This window comes from Elephantulus edwardii, unplaced genomic scaffold (assembly GCF_000299155.1).
Source record: "Elephantulus edwardii isolate Elephantulus edwardi_28Jun2011 unplaced genomic scaffold, EleEdw1.0 scaffold00071, whole genome shotgun sequence".
NCBI classification, from domain to species: Eukaryota; Metazoa; Chordata; class Mammalia; order Macroscelidea; family Macroscelididae; genus Elephantulus; species Elephantulus edwardii.
In genome coordinates this window covers 14,318,894-14,339,374 of record NW_006399821.1, presented here as the reverse complement: position 1 = coordinate 14,339,374, position 20,481 = coordinate 14,318,894, and the positions used below count along the sequence as shown (strand labels likewise).

Genomic DNA, 20,481 nt, shown 5'->3' with positions numbered 1-20,481 from the left:
GGATGGGAGTGTCAGAGACAGTGAGACTGGCACAGGACAGAGCGGAGTTTAGGGCTCTTGTACATAGGGTCGCTATGAGTCGCAAACGACTCGACGGCACATAACAACAACAACAACATTGATTCCTGACAAGTGGTTTATTTTTCCTATAGGTGGAATCATTAAGATTGGGACCACCTTGATATCTGACCCCTACCATCTCTCCAGCCACTCCCATCTCATTCATTTGACCACCTCTCCAGCTTCATCTATTCCTCATCTGATCCCTACCACCTTTTTACCCTCTTGCTCCCTACAACTCACTTTTATTGGGATTCCCTCATTTTTACTGGGATTCCTTTAGGAATCTCTTACCCATCTCCAATGAGAAGACTACTTTGGGAAGGCTTCAGATAGATTCATTTCTATGTAAATTGATAAAGGGACAGATTATTGTTGTTGCTGCTCTTAGGTCATGTCAAGTACAACTGATCGAAACTGTGAACAACAGATCTGAACCTGTTCTGATCCTGTGCCATCGTTATACTTCCTGACATCTATAGCCCATTGCTCTAGCTCCACAGCCCCTACCTTCCTCCCATACCAAACCATACCAAATTCTTAGTAATGTTTATTATCAATCTTAATCATATGTGATTGTCGTTGTTATGTGCCATTGTATCTTCTCCTGTGATTCGTGACTTCCCCATGTACAATAGCTCTAAAGCCTGCCTTGTTCTGAGCCAGTCTCACTGACTCTGACACATCTACCCCCATTGTCCTATTTGCTGTATCAATCCATCTCATCTGGGGTCTTCCTTTCTTGCACTATCCCTCTACCCTTCTGAGCATGATGTTCTTCTCCAAGTACTGGTGGTACCTCTTGACCATGTGCCCAAAATGTGTGAAATGGCGTTTCAAAATCTTTGCCTCCAAGGACAAACTTTATTTCACCCACTCCAATATAGGCTGGTTTGTTCTCTTGGCGGTCCGTGCTATGTTCAATACTCTTCTCCAGCACTGCATCTCAAAGGCATTGATTGTTCTTCTATCTCTAATTATAAAGTGCTTAAGTGCCATATTTCTGAGGCTACAGTATTTTTCTCCATTGAATTACAATATTAGTAACTGAACAGAAAAGACTTTATTTTTCTTCTTTTTTAAATTACTATTTAATTTAAAAAGTCATTGATAAAGTTTCTTAAAAGCTGCTTACTACTGTGTACCAGCAGTCAGGAAATAGGACATGCATTGCATTGAGAAAATCTGCAGTTAGGGACTTTCCAAATTATTGAGGAATAATGATATCAGTTTGAGGTGGAGGGTTGGCAAAGGAGAGGAAGACTTTCGCCCAGACGGATTGATGCAGTGACTGCCGCCATGGACTCTTGCATGTCAGGAAGTGTGAGAATAGCACAGGAGAGAATAGGGTTCAGATCTTTTGTTTATAGGGTCACTATGAGTCATACTCGACTTGATGGCACCTAACAACAACAACAACAACCATTCAGCTAAAACATCAGAAATTTTGCAAAGTCAGTGTCTAGAAAAACACTAGCACTGTCACACAGTGACAACAGCAGGGCGTGCTTGTAGCACATACATACGAAACCACGTGATTTTATATGTCATTGTAACTGAGTAACAATAACAGCTCTAACCAGAACATATTAAAAGGTTTGAAAAGGAAATGAGCAGAGAATTTTAGCCTTGTGAGTTTATTGATGGACATGTCAGCTGACTTGGAGGCTCCTGTGAAGTGGTTCCACTCTGGAAGATGGTTTCTCGCCTCTTGATCAGGGTCATGTAAGAACATTTAGGCTTGTGTTATTGGTTTTAATTTTGGGGTGGACATTCTTTAAATGGTACAGCTGTCATCTATTTGCTGTACTGAAGTAAGGTGGAGTTGCTGTGATACTGAACACTGTACCATAGTTGTGTCAAATACCATAATGGGCAGAACCCGGAGCTAGAACGACTGGCGCGTTCCTCCCCCCAGCCCACCACCGCCCACCGCCTACGAGCGCACCCCCTCCTCCATGAGCGCCCAGGAATTCACCACCAAGAACACCATGCCCTACCCATACCCAGCGCTGACCCCGGAGCAGAAGAAGGAGCTCTCTGACATCGCCCATCGCATCGTTGCTCTGGGCAAGGGCATCCTGGCCGCAGATGAGTCCACTGGAAGCATTGCCAAGCGCCTGCAGTCCATTGGAACCGAGAACACAGAGGAGAACCACCGCTTCTACCGCCAGCTCCTGCTGATCTCCGATGACCACGTGAACCCTGCATCGGGGGTGTCATCCTCTTCCATGAAACCTTGTACCAGAAGGTGGAATATGGGCGTCCCTTCCCCCAAGTCATCAAATCTAAGGGTGGTGTTGTGGACATCAAGGTAGACAAGGGCGTAGTACCCCTGGCAGGGACTAATGGCAAGACCACTACCCAAGGGCTGGGCGAGCTGTCCGAGCGCTGTGCCCAGTACAAGAAGGACGGAGCTGACTTTGCCAAGTGGCGCTGTGTGCTGAAGATTGAAGAGCATACCCCCTCAGCTCTTGCCATCATGGAAAATGCCAACGTGCTGGCCCGTTATGTCAGCATCTGCCAGCAAAATGGGATTGTGCCCATCGTGGAGCCTGAGATCCTCCCTGATGGTTACCATGACCTGAAGCGCTGTCAGTATGTAACTGAGAAGGTGCTGGCTGCTGTCTACAAGGCTCTGAGTGACCACCACATCTATTTGGAAGGCACTTTGCTGAAGCCTAACATGGTAACATGCAGGCCATGCCTGCACACAGAAGTTTTCTCATGAGGAGATTGCCATGGCAACTGTTACAGCACTGCGCCGCACAGTGCCACCCGCTGTTACTGGGATCACCTTCCTGTCTGGACGCCAGAGTGAGGTGGAGGCATCCATCAACCTCAGTGCCATCAACAAGTGTCCCCTGCTGAAGCCATGGGCCCTGACCTTCTCCTATGGCTGAGCCCTGCAGGCCTCTGCATTGAAGGCCTGGGGTGGGAAGAAGGAGAATCTGAAGGCAGCCCTGGAGGAGTATATCAGGCGAGCCTTGGCCAACAGCCTCGCCTGCCAAGGAAAGTACACCCCAAGCGGTCAGGCCGGGGCCGCAGCCAGCGAGTCCCTCTTTGTCTCTAACCATGCCTACTAAGTGGAGGTGTTCTAAGGCCACCCCCCTCGACACTCCAGACCCCAGCGCCCTCTTAGACTTAACACTTGAGAAGAAGGGCCTCATCTGGAGCTTCAGGCTGCTCCTTCCCATCACTCTTCCTGCCCTTGTGGTGGCGTCTCTGTTTGCTAACTCCATCATCTTTTCCAACCCACTGCCAATAATCAACTATTTAAGGGGGGGGGGTGGAAATACCATAATGGTTACTCATCACAGACAGTGTCTGGAGGAGCTTCCAGATTGATTCAAGTTTGGAAGTAGGAGTGGCATCTACTTCCTAAACCACATGTCTCTGGAAACTATGAACATAGAGAAATGGTGTTAGTTGTAGAACAAGGTTCAGGTATTTTGTTCATGGGGTCGCTATGAGTCATATTTGACTTGATGGCACTTAACCATCACTTAAGTCTCACTTAAGTGAGACTAGTGTTGTTATATTTTGGAGGAACATTCTTCTAAATTGTATATCACCCTTCTATCAGTTTGTTGTACTGAGGTAATAATATGAGTTTGCTGTGATGTTGAACCTTTTGCCATTGGGGTGTCAGATGCCATAATGGTTGCCCAAGGTGGACAGTGTTTGGTGGGGCTCCCAGTGTAAGACAGGTTTGGAAGTAGGAGTGGCATACACCTTCTAAACTACATGTCTATGGAAACCCTACGAAATGATGATCATTTTAGAAAGGTATCGGGTTGTTTGTTCATAGAGTCTCTATATGAATTGTGCTTGACTCAACAGCAATCAACAACAATAACAACAACAACAACAACAACAACAATCTAGACTTATGGAAAATGGTTTTGTTATTATAATTGGCTATACAAATATAAAGGAGCTCTGGTGGCCTGGTGTTAAGTAACTGTGCTGCCAACCTGAAGTCACTCAGTTTGAATTGACTAGCTGCTCCACAAGACAAAGACGAGCAGTCTCCTCTTGTGTGATTTTCTGCCTCTGAAAGCCTGCTGGATGGTTAGCTATGGGTCATTTCTGAGCTAATGGTACTCAATGAAAACATAAGAATATAACTTATATAAATATAAACTATATAAAAATAATATTTCTGCTAAAATGCTGCACAAAAAATTTATAGACAGTTATTTTTTATTACCCACTCTAAGAGTGTCACCTAGTGTGGTCCACACCCCTGAGCTCCTCTAGTAATGTCACTGATTCTTACAGTGATTTCTGTCAAAAAGCTCTGTTCATAATAAAGATAATACAGTGATTAAGACCTTGTCTGCTAATCAAAAGTCCAGGAGTTTGAACCTACCTGTTCAGCAGGAGAAAAACATAGTGGTGTGTTTTTGTAAAGATTCCAGCCTTGGCTACCCAGCAGGCAGTTCTGATCTGACATATAGGGGTATTATGAGTTTGAATTGACTTAATCACACCAACCCTAAAATCAACATAGTGATATCATACTTCATCATTTGAAATGGAAAGGTTGAGAACAAATAATTTTACTTCTCAGATAGAAAAGAGTAGGGAAAAAGGTTCTTGGAATTTATTCTTCTGTTATGGTGATAAACAGATTTAGGGATAAAAACAAGAAAATAAATTAGTAAATTAATTATAGTATGATGATGACAGTTATTAAGTCATGGTGTTTTTAATCTAAAAAGAATTCAGTCAGAGGTGACAGCTAAATTTTACTAAAACAAAAACACATATGAAAACCAAGACTCTTGGATAAAACAATTTAGTCTTCTATATAGATTTAATCTGTATGCTGAGCAAATCACTCAAGAGGACTTTATGAAGAATAAGATGGCATCAGGATCAGAGGAAGAATTTTCAATAGCCTTAATTATGCATATGACACAACCTTGCTTGCTGGAAGTCAGGAGGACTGGAAGCACTTGATGCAGAAGGTTGAATATGCAGCCTTCAATATGGATTGCATCTCAATGTTAAGAAAACAAAAATGCTCACCACTGGACCAATAAGCAACATCATGCTTAAAAATGCAGAGAATCAGCAAAAGAGAAGACACTCAACCAGATAGATTGACACAGTGACTGCAGCAATGGGCTCAAGTGTGTAAGAGGTTGTGAAGATGGCACAGGATAGGACAGAGTTTAGCTCTCTTATTCATAGTGTCACTTTGAGTCAACAGCACCTAACAATGACATCAGGAAATTGATTCTCTGAACTGAGTTGGATAGAAAATAAGGTGTAGGGTTTTTTTTTAAGTTCTTAATTTCATTTCTAATATGTGGAGAAAAGGATTTCAAGAGTAAGCAGACATGGAGACAAGCCACAGGCCTTCACTCTTCTAAATGACCTTCAAAAATAAACTCAGTTGAAAATCGAAGTAGCCTAGTAGAAAGATTCCCTTTTAAATATTTATGTTCTTTTAGTAAATTTCTGTGTAGTTACTGAAATAATGAGACAAAATGATATGTTGGCTATCATTTTACTCAGTTAAAGGGAGTTGAGGGAGGAAGAGCATGACAAGGATCTCAGTAATACAATATTGGCTCTTAGCTATTATTTATTGAAGCTGAATAGCAGTTATAGGGAGCGCATTGTAGTTTTTGATATATCTTTTATATATGGAGAAATTTTCCTAATTGAAAGTAACATATATTGTGTATTATATATATTTATATTTATATATTGTTGTTATGTACTGTCAAGTCACCTGCAACTCATAGCGACCCTATGTACAACAGCCCTAAACCCTGCTCTATTCTATGCCAATCTTATTGTCTTTGATACACCTACCCCCATTATCCTAGCCACTGAATCAATCCATCTCATCGAGGGTCTTCCTCTCTTGTTCTGTTCCTCCATCCTTCCAAGCATGACGTCTCACTCCAAGGACTGATCCCGCCTTGCAACATGTTCAGATATGTCAGATGCAGCTTCAGAATCCTTACCTTCTGTATATGTATATAATAAAATAAATTATATATGTTATATACAAAATAAAATAAATTATAAATAAATAATATAGTAAATGGAAGCAAGAGCGGCATCAACTTCCGAAAGGGCTTGCCTCCGGAAACTCTATGTACGAACAGTGCTCAGGCCATTCGTTCATAGGATCGTTATGAGTCATCTACGACTCAACGGCATCAAACAACAACAACAAAATAGTAATAAATAATAAACATATGTATAAAATAAGTAAAATATATATTATATATAATACCCTATCATACATCACTTTTAAATTATTCAGTCCCTCATCTGTTTCAGTACAGTATATACAATTTATCCAGTTTTTCTCAGTCTTACCCCCACCCTGATATCAGTCCCATTTTACAGCAGTGGCACCATGCAATATTTGTCCTTTTGTGACTGAGAAATTTCACCCAGCATCATGTCCTCCAGTGTCACCCATTTTGAATAATATTGCATGAGTTCCTTGTTTTTCAATCTGGGGGAAGGTATGCCTTTTGAAGACCAAGAGACTGTGCATAATTTGTTTCTATTATTCTTTTTATAAGGTGTGGGGGTTTTTCCTCTCTTTTTCTGAATTATTGTGCTTTTTTCCTTAGCTAATGAAACATAAAGCCAGAATCTCAACCATTAGAGCATTAATTGCTAATGAAAAAGCATTTCAAGATCAGGTTATTGAGGTGAGTTTAACATTTATTTTGTGTGCTACCCTTAAAACACCTTCTTGATCTTTGTTAAAGAGATGTAAATTTTTAGTTTTGTTTTGTATCCATTTAAACACATAACCAAGACAGATACAGATAGAGCCCAACTGTCTGAAAAATATGTCTTCAGGATCAGACGAAGACTCATCAATAATCTATATTATGCAGATGATAAAACCTTGCTTGCTGAAAGCCCTCCTCAGAGGATCAAAGACTACAGCCTACAATATGGATTACATCTCAACATTCATAAGACAAAAGTTCTTACCATTGGGCCAATAGACATCATCATAATAGATGGAGAAAGGATTGAAACTGTCACTTATTTCATCTTGCTTGAATCAACAATCAACATTTTTTATACTAGCAGTCAGGAGATAAGGAGATACATTGCTTTGGGCAAGGCTGCTTTCAGGGATCCCTCCAAAATCTTGAAAAGCAATGAAGGCAGTTTGAAGACTAAGATGTGTCTGATGCAGGCCAGGGTATTTTCAAGTCACTTGCTATGTATGCATCTGAAAGTGAGTAAGGATGATGAACAAATTGATGCCTTTGAATTGTGGTGCTGGAAAAGAGCTCTGAATATCCCATCGTCTGCCAAAAAAACAGTTAAGTCTTAGAATATATGTAGCCAGAGTGTTCCTTGGAGGCAAAGATGGCAAAACTTGGAAAGGTAGAGGTGCAGTGTAAGAGAGGATGATCCCCAACAAGATGAATTGACATGATAACTGCAGTAATGGGTTCAAGTATATCAGGGATGGTGAGGATAGCAAAGGATAGAACAGGGTTCAGATCTATTTTAATAGGGTTGCTACAAGTCATACTCAAGTCATGCTCCTAACAACAGCAGCAACAGAATAGGAAACTCTAATTGTGTAGTGGTAAGGACCTGTGCTGCCACCCCAAAGGCGCATAGTACAAATTAACCATGTGCTTTCTGGGATAATAATGGACAATCCACTCTCGTGCAATGTACTGCCTCTAAAAACCCGCTGAAGGGTCAGTTATAGATTGGTTCCAACTCAACGGTATATAACAATAAGCAACAGAAATATTTATGAAAATGTACTAGTAATAATTCCTATGGTTCTGTATGTTCTTTTCTTTTTATTACTCTGTAAAAAAATGGAAATTCTTATATATGTGGCTATTGAAGCTGTGAGAAGTTCTTATTTTTTGAGTACCATCAAGTCAGAACCAACCCATCCCATGGAGCAGCTTGAGGGTTTGAATCGCATGCCTTCTGGACTGTAGCCCAGCTTCTTACCACTAGGCCACCAGAGATCTGAGAAGTTCTTGTTTTTTACATCATTGTTGGTTAGAGTTAAATCTACATTGAGTGTACCCTGAATAGAAGTGACTCCAGAAGGAATATGATATAACAAGTGAATCCAGTTCTACAGCTATTCCATTGGAATAATGCACTGAGTAAACCTTTCTAAGACTATCTTAAGTACGGCAATCTTTATCCAGTGGGACTATGAACTCTGTAAATGACTTGGATACAAAGGAGCCATACTTTCATTTGGAAAATAATTTAAATTATCTGATACTGAAGTGATGTTGGGATGAGGCTTCCCAGATTAGCCTCTTTAGTGATTTAAGTTCTAAAACTTTGCCTTAGAAAACAGTTAAAAAACAAATAAGCTATTAATAACAAAATGTAACCATGAAGCCATAAGTTAAGCGGCATTCTTCCATTAAAAGGAGTAATGAAGACTGTAATCTTGACTGTAGATACATTCAAGATGGCAGTTGTAATGAAAAAAGTACAAACATTCAGACAACTTTTACCCAAAAAAACCCCTAACTTAATGATAACGTATAAGGCAATTCTCAATTTTCTGACCCTGACAGAAAACCAAGTAATATAATCCACAAACCTAGTAACTGTAACAAAGCCTTAGATAAATGTTTGTGTTGTTAAAGAGAATCAACTGAATAAAAGGAGTATGCATATATTTCAGTTGGAATGTGACATGGTTTTGATTGCTTAAAATGCTGCTGAGTGCGGAGACTGCTAGTCCTGCACCCCTTAGGTTTTCCTCTGGATAACTTTTCATTATATAGTGTCACTTAAGTTCTTAATTTTAAAAACGTATTTTCTGTAATGATTGGATGAATTTAGATCTTAATTGCACATTGCTGTTGTTGTTGCTATGTGTCATAGAGTCGGAACCAACCCAAAGCTGACCTTCCAGGGGTTTTTTGAAAAGCTGCAAATTGCATGGAGGAGATAGCCTGGTTTTCTCCTATGAAGCAGCTGGTGGATTCAGACCACCTGTCTTTTTATCTTTTCTGGGTTGGTTTTTGTTTTTTTTTAAAATTATTTTTCTTTTCAAACCACCTGCCTTTAACAGCAAAGGAAAGTGGTTAGATCAAAGTAACCATCAACAGGAAAAAGAAAAAAGGCAACAAAAATGGCCGCAAAAAACAATGAATGAGTGGAAGCCCAAAATCTCTGTAAATGTTTATGAAAATTAATAAAATATAATTATAGAAAAAAAATGGCAGCAAAATGGCTTGATAAAACCTAGCCTATCAATAAGCACTCTCAATGTTAATGGCTTAAACACACTGATTAAGAAAAAAAGAGTAGCAGAATGGACACATTTCAGAAACGAGGAGAATATCATAAACTAAAAATCAAAGGGTGGGAAAAAATGTACCAAGCAAATGACATAAGAAAGCTACAGTTGCAATACTGATCTCTGATAAAATGTAATATTAAAATTTATGGACATATATTTTTGTTTTATGCTTCCATTTTATTTCATTTTGCCTATTTTCATATGAATCACAAAAATGTATTTAAGAAATGTTTTAAAATAATTTCTAAGTTTTAAAAATAATTTCGTTGTGGAATATAGATCATGCTTTAGTATATATTTGCACATTTTTTCCCTAATGAATGGCCTGAAAATGACCCTATTTGTAATAATAATCTTTTTCTTTTACAGGAGTTGTACTCTCAAGGAATGGTAAAACATAACATACAGAAAACCATAATTGTTCGATTTAAAATTCTTATGTTGTCATTATGATTAGCTTTGCCTTTCTTAGTATTCTGTGATACTTTGACTTGGGAGAAAATTTGTTATTTGTTCCTTTAGCCATCTTGAAATATAGGATATTAATGCTATAGAATTAGATATAAATCCATGTCCATATTTTCTGAATTGCAAATACATGTGAAGATTTTATTTGACTGATTGGGATCTGACCTTTAGGAATCATGTTACTTATAAACCTTATTCGTGTAGTTTCTCTACCTGGAGGCAGAAAAAGTCCAGTGACTAGTCTTCTACCTCTAAAGTCTACCTTTCAATGATTCTAAATCACTGAAGAACTCTTTGATCTTTTTAGAACAATGAAATATTCATTGTCAAGTTTCTCTGGAAGTTTGAAAATTTCAAAACTGAGCACAAATATGTTTCGTCTCAGTCCACAGACTTTGATACAAATGAAGCCAAGAATTTCAATGATGTAACTGCCCTGTTGGGAACCAAACTGTCTAAGTATCACAGTCTAAATGAGGAGCTTGATTTCTTGGTAAGAAAAAATTTTAATGATTTTCTTTTAAACTTATTAATATTAAGAAAGTGTCAGCCTTCAGAAAAATGTCTTTATTTCTGTGACATTACAGCAATATTCATGAATGACCCACAAAAATACAAAATTAAAGTTTGTATTTTCATTCTTGACAGTTTATATATTGCCCCACATGATTTTTCTTTGAACTAATCAGATTCCCCCCCCAAAAAGTGTACAAGTAAAAAAATAGGTGCTTTTTTCCACGATGGGTAGGGCACATTTATATTTCTGCATATGCTACTATTATTTTCATGGTAATATCTGTTTCCAGCAGTCGTAATAATTTGGGAAATAATAATTATCAAGAGCAACAGTGTCTCTTTGGAGACGAAGGTGTGCCTGATACAGGCCATGGTCTTTGCAATCACTTGTTATGCATCAGAGAGCTGGACAATGACTGGGGAGCACAGAAGGAGAATTGATGCCTTTGAGCTGTGGTGCTGGAGAAGAGTATTGAAATGTACCATGGACTGCCAAGAAAACAAACAGATTCATCCTAGAGAGGGCTAAACCAGGCTTCTCCTTGGAGGCAAGGATTCTGGGGCTTCGTCTGACATACTTTGGACATGTTGTAAGGAGAGACAGGTCTTTGGAGAGGGACATCATGCTGGGTAGAGTAGAGGGACAGCGCAGGAGGGGAAGACCCTCTATGAGGTGGATTGATTCAGTGACTGGGGTAATCAGGATGGGTGTGTAAGAGGCAATGCGATTGGCACAGGATAGAGCAGGGTTTAGGGCTTTTGTACATAGGGTCGCTTTGAGTCGCAAACGACTCGACGGCACATAACAACAACAACAACAACAATAGTTATTATTTACTTTAGATGACATCTAAAAATAGAAGCAGATGTAAGAAAATATATATGAATAAAATGGATTCTATCCTAGAGCATCTGAGAAGCAATGCAAACCTACTAGCATCTTCATTTTAGTCCAATGAAACTAGTTTTAGATGTCTAACCTCACAGTCATTTGTGCAAGGGGGGAATATTTAATCACATCTGAGAAGGCATCATCAAGTACAGCATCAGTATTTTACTTCATGTAAAATCAAATGTTTCCATGCAAAGGCAAAGAGGGGATGAAGATTTGAGACTAATAAATATTTATGCTCTTTAATAGATGCTTGTTTAATGATTTGCACCATCTAGTATAATATAAAATAGGAGACAAGTTAAAACATTATTGTAATTTCTACTCAGTTGTGTCTCAGAGTAATCTGGCCCACAGCTTCTTATTTTCCACCTTGGTACATCTCAGTTTATGAGACTGCTCCTTTTTCTACTTGTTTTTAACATCCAGATGCAGCTCTCATAGCCATTTCCAGGTGAGTATATTTTTATTGTTGTTTCCATAGATTACAAAACTGGGAAATCTTCTAGAGTCAAAAGAAGACCACTGCAACAGACTCATTGAAGAAAATGACACGTACCAAAGACATTTAGGCAACTTAATAAATAAGGTACAGTTTTCTTACAAAAACATTTGTCTTTTAAGAAGTATGCCAAGTATTACAGTAATAGAAATGGAACTGAAAAGGACTTGAAGGGTGATGAAGAAAATTTATATAAATACCTTTTTAATTGTAAAATATCCCCATTAGCCTTGTAATTGAAAGTCAGCAAAACATTGTATGTCAGTGTGTATGTGTGTGTGCACACATGCATATGGACTGAGCATTACACTGAGAGCAATTTAAAGTTTTAGTATTACTACTTTCAAAGTTATTTTAAAACTTGTCAATTTAATATTCTTGGTAATTTTTAAAACTCTATTGGTTTTAACCAACTTTAAACAGATTCTAGACTTGACCAAAGAATTCTTTTACTTAGCATGTGAAGACATAGAATGCCCAACGACAGCAACAAGACTTTTAAGTAAATGGTCAAATTCATTTCTTTTTAATATTAAAATAACATTTCCTAAGCATTGCATTTTTATATTTATGAAACAATTCAATAATATAATGCACTACAGTTACCCACTTCTTTGTTCTTTTACTTTTTCTTCATGATAAATAGCCACACTATAATTCTATTTATATTCCTGACCTCAAAACTATAAAGAAAATATTTTGCTTTTTGTAAAATTTTCACTAATGGGAAGTTCTTTGTTCTTCCATGTGTAGAGCTGTTTTAAAAAAACAATCAATAAACAAAATGCAAAAAAAAAAAATCCACACTTTAGCAAAGAGTTATTTCTTTAGCTTATTTTCTCCCCAAGGTTACATCATATGAAGAAATTATTGAATGTGCTGACCAGAGGCTTGAAATATCCCACTCACAGATTGCACAGTAAGTTGAAAAACTTAAAATAATCTTTACCACCACTTCTGACCATCTTGCAACATCTCTAGGGTTACAGGTCTCTCTCTCTTTCTCTCTCTCTCTCTTTCTCTCTCTCTCTCTTTCTCTCTCTCTCTCTGTGTGTGTGTGTGTGTCTTGTAGGTCTAGCAGCTTCTCATCATGGGACTAAAGGCCCAGATGATGCACTCCTTTCACATCCGTTCTTCTCAGAGTTAGTGAGATCTGCCTTCCCATCTCTGTGATGACATAGTATCGAGCCTTATTAATAACTTATGAGTTATTATTTATATGGAGTAGTTTCCCTCCTTTCATTTTCAACCCATTCATGTCTTTGGATCTAAAGTGGTGTCTTGAAGATGGAATATAGTTGGATCAGAGATCTTTTCTTTTAACATATTAACCCCATATTATGCACATAGAACACCTCTTCTATAATGGCAGTATTAAGAAATAGAAAAACATCTAAGTATTGCTTTATTTATTACTACATGCTTTCCTACATTACCACTGAAACCTATGAAAGGAAAAACTGACCGAATAATCCATATTGCTTGGATAGAATTTTAGGTTTTATATGACAAGAAGGATGGATGATAGAGAGCTAAGCTACCATTTGACTTCATCTGTTCAAATTCCCCAATGAATCTACAAAATCTTAAATAAATTAATTTTGCTAATAAAATTCATTTATCTTTCAGTTTGGAAGAGAGAAACAAACGTTTAGAAGATTTAATTGGGAAACCCAAAGAAAAAATAAGAAAACTTAGGTAAATTTTTCTTCCTTTCTCTAAATAATGGCGTCTTTAATTATGTATGTGTATAAAAAGTTTTAAAACTTTTTCATCTCAATATGATATAGAAAATGCTTGGAATTTTGCATAGCATACAATAGTTGCTTAATAAATGTTCTTTGTAGGATCTAAATTGAGAGCCTTATTCCCTACCTTCATGGAACTCAGAATCCCCTCCAGGAAGATCCATAAATACTCTCAACTACATAAGAGATTTTTTCTACAGATAAACTTATTAACCTGCCATATGTTTTATGAGCAGATTTTTTATTCTAATGCTAAATCTTAAATTATTATATAAGGTTCTAATAGATATCTGTGGAGGTGATTAAAGAATTAAGTCCACCAACTATCATTGAATTGATTCTGACTAATGACAACTTTCCATCAAGTTTTGAAAGTTGTAAATTTTAAGAAGAGCAAACAGCCTTAGCTGTCACTGTGGAGTGGATGATGGATTAAAACTGTAGACCTTTCAATTGGCGGCCCAACACATAAGCTCCACCGAGCTCCTTGTTGTGTTAGGCGCCATTGAGTTGATTATGACTCAAACAATCCTTGGAACAACAGTTCAAAAACTTGCCTTACCAGCACCATACTCAGATTCTCCATTATGCTCAGTTGCATTGCTGTAGTCATTTTGCCAATCCATCTTATGAAGCATGCATCTCTCTTTCACTGATGTAGTCTCCCCGACCTAATCTTTTTCCAAGGTCTGGCTCCCCTGGCAGCATGCCCAACATAGGTGAGACAGAATTTCACAATATTTTTCTCAAATGACCACCTTGGTTGCATTTCTCCAACACAAGCTTGTTTGTTCTTTTGGTTGTCTATGGGATATTCAATAGTCTTTCCCAGCATCACAATTCAAAGGCATCAATTTTTCCATCATCCTTATTCATTATCCAACTTCCAGAGGAATAAAAAGCAACTAAAAACAGCATGGCTTGAATAAGGCTCACCTGGGTCTTTAACTGATATCCTTGCTCTTTAGCAATTTGGAGAGGTCCTTGACTCAGGTTTTCCCAATGCAACACATTTCTTGATTTTTTTTGGGTTAGGTTGGTTGGTTTTTGTTTTTGTTTTTGCATTTTTTAAAAATTATACTAGTTTATTTACATTCAAATACATTGTTTTCCAGAACAGATTCTTCCAATTTCCCTCACCTTCCATCAAATTATACAACCCCATAATTAATCCGCCCGCCTACACACCCTCATCCTTGGGCTTCTACCCTCTCCCCCCACCTTAGACCCTTATATTCATTCTACAATAATGTTTTTATATAATATTTGTCCTTGTGGGACTGGAAATAAGAGAGATGCAAAACAAAACCACAATGAGGTACTATCTCACTCCAGTAACAGAGGCAAAGTATAACAGGAAAGTAAATAACAAATGGTGGAAAGGATGTGGTGAGATTATTGGTGGTATTGTAAAATGGTACAACTATTCTGGAAGGCAGTTTGGCACTTCCTCAAAAAGTTGAACATTGAAATTCCATATGATCCAGCTATTCCGCTACTTGGAATATACACTGGAAAAAGTGAGAACGAGGCCCAAATGGAGACTTGTGTCCCAGTGTTCATACCAGCATTATTCACTATCGCAAGAACATGGAGACAGCCCAGATGTCCAACCACAAATAAATGGACTGAGAAATTATGATACATTCATCCACACATTGGAATACTATGCAGCATTCAGGAGCAATGATTTTGTAAATTATTACCTAACTTGGGAGGGACTGGAGAGCATTATGCTGAGTGAACTAGCTAACATCTCTTGATTTCTTGACTACTACTATTACCAAAGAAGAGTGACCCAACAGAGTGTGGAAAATACAGAACAATATTATTAATTTCACATGCAAGCAAGAGTCTACCGAAGATTATCCAATAACGACTGGAACAATACATCAGCAGAGAACTGCCAGAAGTCAAGGCTGGGTTTAGAAGGGGTTGTGGTACTAGGGATATTATAGCTAATGTTAGATGGATCTTAGCTGAAAGCAGGGAATACCAGAGGAATGTATATCTGTGTTTCATTGATTATGCAAAGGCATTGACTGTGTGGACCATAACAAACTGTGGCTGACTCTGAGAAGAATGGGAATCCCAGAACATTTGATCATTCTAATGCGAAACCTATACTTGGACCAAGAGGCAGTAGTCAGAACAGAGCAAGGGAACACTGCATGGTTCAAAACTGGGAAGGGTGTACGCCAGGCATGTGTCCTGTCTCCATACCTTTTCAACCTGTATGCAGAACAGATTGTCTGGGAGACTGGGCTCTATGAGGAGAAATGTGGGGTCAAGATTGGTAGAAGATCTATCAACAATCTGTGATATGCAGATGATACAACCCTGCTTGCTGAAACTGAGGAGGACCTGAAGCACTTGCTGCAGAGTGTCAAGGACTGCAGCCTCCAATATGGATTGAGGCTCAATGTCAAGAAGACAAAGATTCTCACCACTGGACCAATTGGCAGCATCAGGATGGATGGTGAAGAGAATGAGATTGTTCACAGCTTTAGTTTGCTTGGCTCCACAGTCAACACTCTCGGCACCAGCAGCCAGGAAATTAGAAGATGTATTGCCATGGGAAAGTCTGCTGTTAGGGACCTCTCCAAAGTACTGAAGAGCAGTGGTGTCTCTCTGGAGACTAAGGTGCATCTGATACAGGCCATGGTCTTTCCTATCACTTGTTATGCATCAGAGAGTTGGACAATGATTAAGGAGGATAGAAGGAGAATTGATGCCTTTGAGCTTTGGTGCTGGAGAAGAGTATTGAGGGTACTATGGACTGCTAGGAAAACAAACAGATTCATCCTGGAAAAGGTCAAACTGGGCTGCTCCTTGGAGGCAAGGATTCTGAGGCTCTGTCTAACATACTTTGGACATGTTGCAAGGAGGGACAGGTCCTTGGAGAGGGACATCATGCTTGGTAGGGTGGAGGGACAGCACAGAAGGGGAAGGCACCTTATTTTTTTTAAATTTTTATTTTATTTTTTTTTGGGGGGAAGGCACCTTATGAGGTGGATTGATTCAGTGATTGGGATAATCGGGATGGGAGTGTCAGAGACTGTGTGATTGGCACAGGATAGAGCAGAGTTTAGGGCTGTTGTACATAGGGTCGCTATGAGTCGCAAACGACTCGATGGCACATAACAACAACAACAACAACTACTATTACCATGTGGGAACTCTGGTGACCTAGTAATAAGAAGCTGCACTGCAATTCCGAAGGCAGTTCAAATCCACCAGCTGTTCCATGGGAGAAGGATGGGCAATCTCCTCCCGTGTGATTAACTGCTTCCCGTATGATTAACTGCCTCAGATGACAATGGTGAGGATTTTTGCTTTCTTGATGTTGAGATGTAAGTCATACTGTAAGAAGCAGTATTGGACCTTCTGCAGCAACTATTTCAAGTCTTCTTCACTTTCAGCCAACTAAAGTTGTATCATTTACATGATACTGGTTTTTAATGAGTCTCCCTACAATCTTGATGTATATTTTTCTTCATACAGTCTATCTTCTTGAATTATTTGTTCAGCATACACATTGAATACGTATGAAGAAATAATACAGCCCTGACTTCCCTGCTTTAAAACCATTCCGTGTTCCCTGGTTCTCTTTGGAAAACATCTTCTTGGCCTATGTGTTATTCACTCAAACGCTAGTGTCATAACATGGGATTCTCATTCTTTTCAGTGTTAGCCATGATTTGTTATGACCCAAAGAGTCAAAACCCTTTGCATAGTCAATACGATATGAGTAAACATCTTTTTAGTTCCTTTTGTTAGGTGCCATGGAATCAAGTATGACTCATAATGACTTTATGAACAACAGAGCTGAAACTTGTTCTATCTTCACAGTCTCTGACATACTTAAGCCTATTGCTGCAATCACCATGTCATTTGATCCCATCAAGAGTCTTCCTCTCTTTCTCTGACCTCTACCTTTCCAAGCATGATGTCCTTCTCTAAGGAATAACCTCTCCTAAGAACATGCCTAAAGTATGTGAGACAAAGCTTTGTCATCCTTGCCACCAAGGAGCATTCTGGCTGCACTCTCTCTAAGACTTATCTAACTCCTGTTGTTGTTGTTGTTGTTAAGTGCCATCAAATCGTAGATGACTCGTAGCGACTCTATGAATGAAAGACCTGAACACTTGTATATCTTTCATCATTTCTCCAAGTTCATAGAGTTTCCGGAGGCAAACTATTTCGGAAGTGGATGCCACTCCTGCTTCCAAGCTCGTTTAATCAGGGAGTTCCACCAAACACTGTCCACCATGGGTAACCATTGTTGCATTTGACATATCAATGTCACAGTGTTCAGCATCACAGCAACTACGAGTTACCTCTGTACAGCAAATGGGCATCTCAGTGCTATGCCACTTAGAAGAATCTTTGACCAAAACCAATTAAGGTGAGGGCCACAGATTAAAATCATCCACCTTTGGCTTGGTAGCATAACTTTCTATCCACTAGGCCAACAGAGCTCTCTCTAGTTTGTTCTTACGTGCTGTCAAGTCATAGACTACTCATAATGACTCTATGAACAAAAGACCTGAACTCATTCCTGTCTCAGTTTCTGAGGTGTGATGATTATTGTTGTTGTTGTTGTTAGGTGCTGTTGAGTCAAGTGCGACTCATAGCAACCCTATGAACAGCAGAGCTGAACCCTGTCCTATTCTATGCCATCTTCACACTTCCTGACACACTACAGCTCATTGCAGCAAACACCATGTCCTCTCCTTTGCTGACCCTCCACCCTTCCAAGCATATTTCTCTTCAAGGAATAGCCCCTCCTAGCAGCATGCTCTAAGCTTTATCATGACCAAAAATGTGTGATATTTTCTTATAAACTATGCATGGAGACAAATTGCCTAAATTCTAGCCACATCCACCTGAAGAACTGATAAAGAAAAAAGGAACTGGAAGAGAATGTCAGATTTTTTCGCAGGGGAAGGGGGACGATTAATGCAAGACTATTCAAAAAGGAAAATGGCTAGAATCGTGACACATAACTTTTTTTCTTTTAAACCATGCTGTGTTCTACTGTATGACAGCTGCTTCTTGGTCTATATATATGTTTCACATGAGCACAATTTAATATTCTGGAATTCCCATTCTTCTCAATGGTAGCCATAATTTGTTGTGATCCATACAATCCAATTCCTTCACATAGTCAATAAAACATAAGACTAACACCTTTCTAATATTTTCTACTTTCAACCAAGATTCATCTAACATCAGCAGTGATATTCATCATGCCATTGCCTCTTCTGAATCCAGCTTGAATTTCTAGCAGTTTTCTATGCTGTTCCAGCGGTTTTAAAAATAACCTTCAGCAAAATTTTAACTGCATCTAATATAATTCTGTAATTCCATAGTTTCCATGTTCTGTTGTGTTTCCTTTTTGGGGGATGAGAACAAATATTGATCTCTTCCTGTTAGTTGACCATGTAGCTATCTTCAAAATTTTTTGGCATGAGCTAACGAGCATGTGCAGGGCTGCATCTGTTTCTTGAAACACATGAATTGATACTCTCTATATTCCTGGGGGCTTATATTTTCCCCCAAGGTCTTCAGTGCAGCTTCAACTTCTTCATCATTAGCATTCATTTTTCATCATAAGCTTCTTCCTGTATTGTTTCAGTGTCATCTAATTCTTTTTGGTAGAATGACTCTGTATTCTTCATGTAATGCTTCCTGCATCATTCTAGATTTCCCCATAGAATCCTTCAGTATTGCAACTTGAGGCCTGATCTGGTGATCTACCTCCCCCAAAAAAACCTGGATAGTGAAAACCTCATGAAAAGCAGAATCATATTGTCTGATGTAGTGTCAGAAGATGAGCCCCTCAGATAGGAAAAAGAAACACAAAATACCACTTGGGAAGCACTGTCTCCTAGAAATAGAATTGACCTTAAAAATATGAATGAAGTAAAATTTTCAGAACTTTTATTTGATGATGTGACATGACTAAAATTTTTTAAAAGCTACAAACATCAATTAATAATCAGAATAATTTTATATGTGATGTATGAATATAGACTTCAAAAATATGAAATAGAAAACATAAAAATCAATATCCTAGGTGTCCGTGAACTGAAATGAACAGGTACTTGTCAATTTGAATCAGACAAATACATAGTCTCCTAGGCCAAGAATGATTAACTAAAGTGGAATAGTATTGCATTCAATGTCTAAAAAGAACATTTCAACATTAATTCTAAAGTACAATGTTATTCATTATATCCATACATAAGGAAGACAAAAGATTAACATTATTATTCAAATTTATGTATCAACCACCAATTCCAATGATAAATTGTACCAACTTATGCAGTATGAAACCAGTAAAACATGCAATCTAGATGTATTGTTAGTTGCTGATAATTGGAACAAAAAGTTGGAAATGAGGATGAAGGTGGTTAGAAAACAGGTGCTACAAAAAGGCTTTACAAGAAAAAATTTTACAAGGCCAATCACTTAATCCTTATAAATACCTTTTACAATGATATGAACAGTGACTATACATATGAACATTACTGGAGGATACATAGGAATTAAATCAACTACATCTGTGAAAAGAGAGATGGAGAAGCATAGTATGATCAGAACATGGTTAGGGATCAATTGGAGAGCAGACCATCAACTGCACATTTCTCAGTTCAAATTGCAGTTGATATAAATAAAAACAAGTCCATGAAAGCCAAAACCTTGAGCTTATCAGACCTGAGTTTAGAAACTATCTTAAACTGAAGGGTAAAGCCTAAAAACTATAAAGATCATAAGAAACAAAGTAGTACCAAGTTTAGAAGGCCAAACTCATGGTATAAGAAGGCTAAAAAATATAGCCAGAAATACACAATCAGGAGAGGATAAAACTGATGAATGGGACTTTCTTTTTATTATTATTATTATTATTATTAAATTTTATTAATTTTAATGAACATTTACAGAGATTTTGGGTTTTCATTCATTCATTGTTGCACTATTT

The 20,481-nt window shown here is 38.2% G+C and overlaps 1 protein-coding gene across 1 annotated transcript in view; it reads left to right on the top strand.

Moving 5' to 3' along the window:
* CAGE1 (cancer antigen 1) overlaps positions 1-20,481 on the top strand; it is a 91,320-nt gene that overhangs the window by 46,519 nt on the left and 24,320 nt on the right. The window contains 5 exon segments of the mRNA XM_006888765.1: positions 6,672-6,752; positions 10,221-10,328; positions 11,728-11,832; positions 12,594-12,664; positions 13,375-13,433. Coding sequence (XP_006888827.1) covers positions 6,672-6,752; positions 10,221-10,328; positions 11,728-11,832; positions 12,594-12,664; positions 13,375-13,433 — 424 coding nt within the window.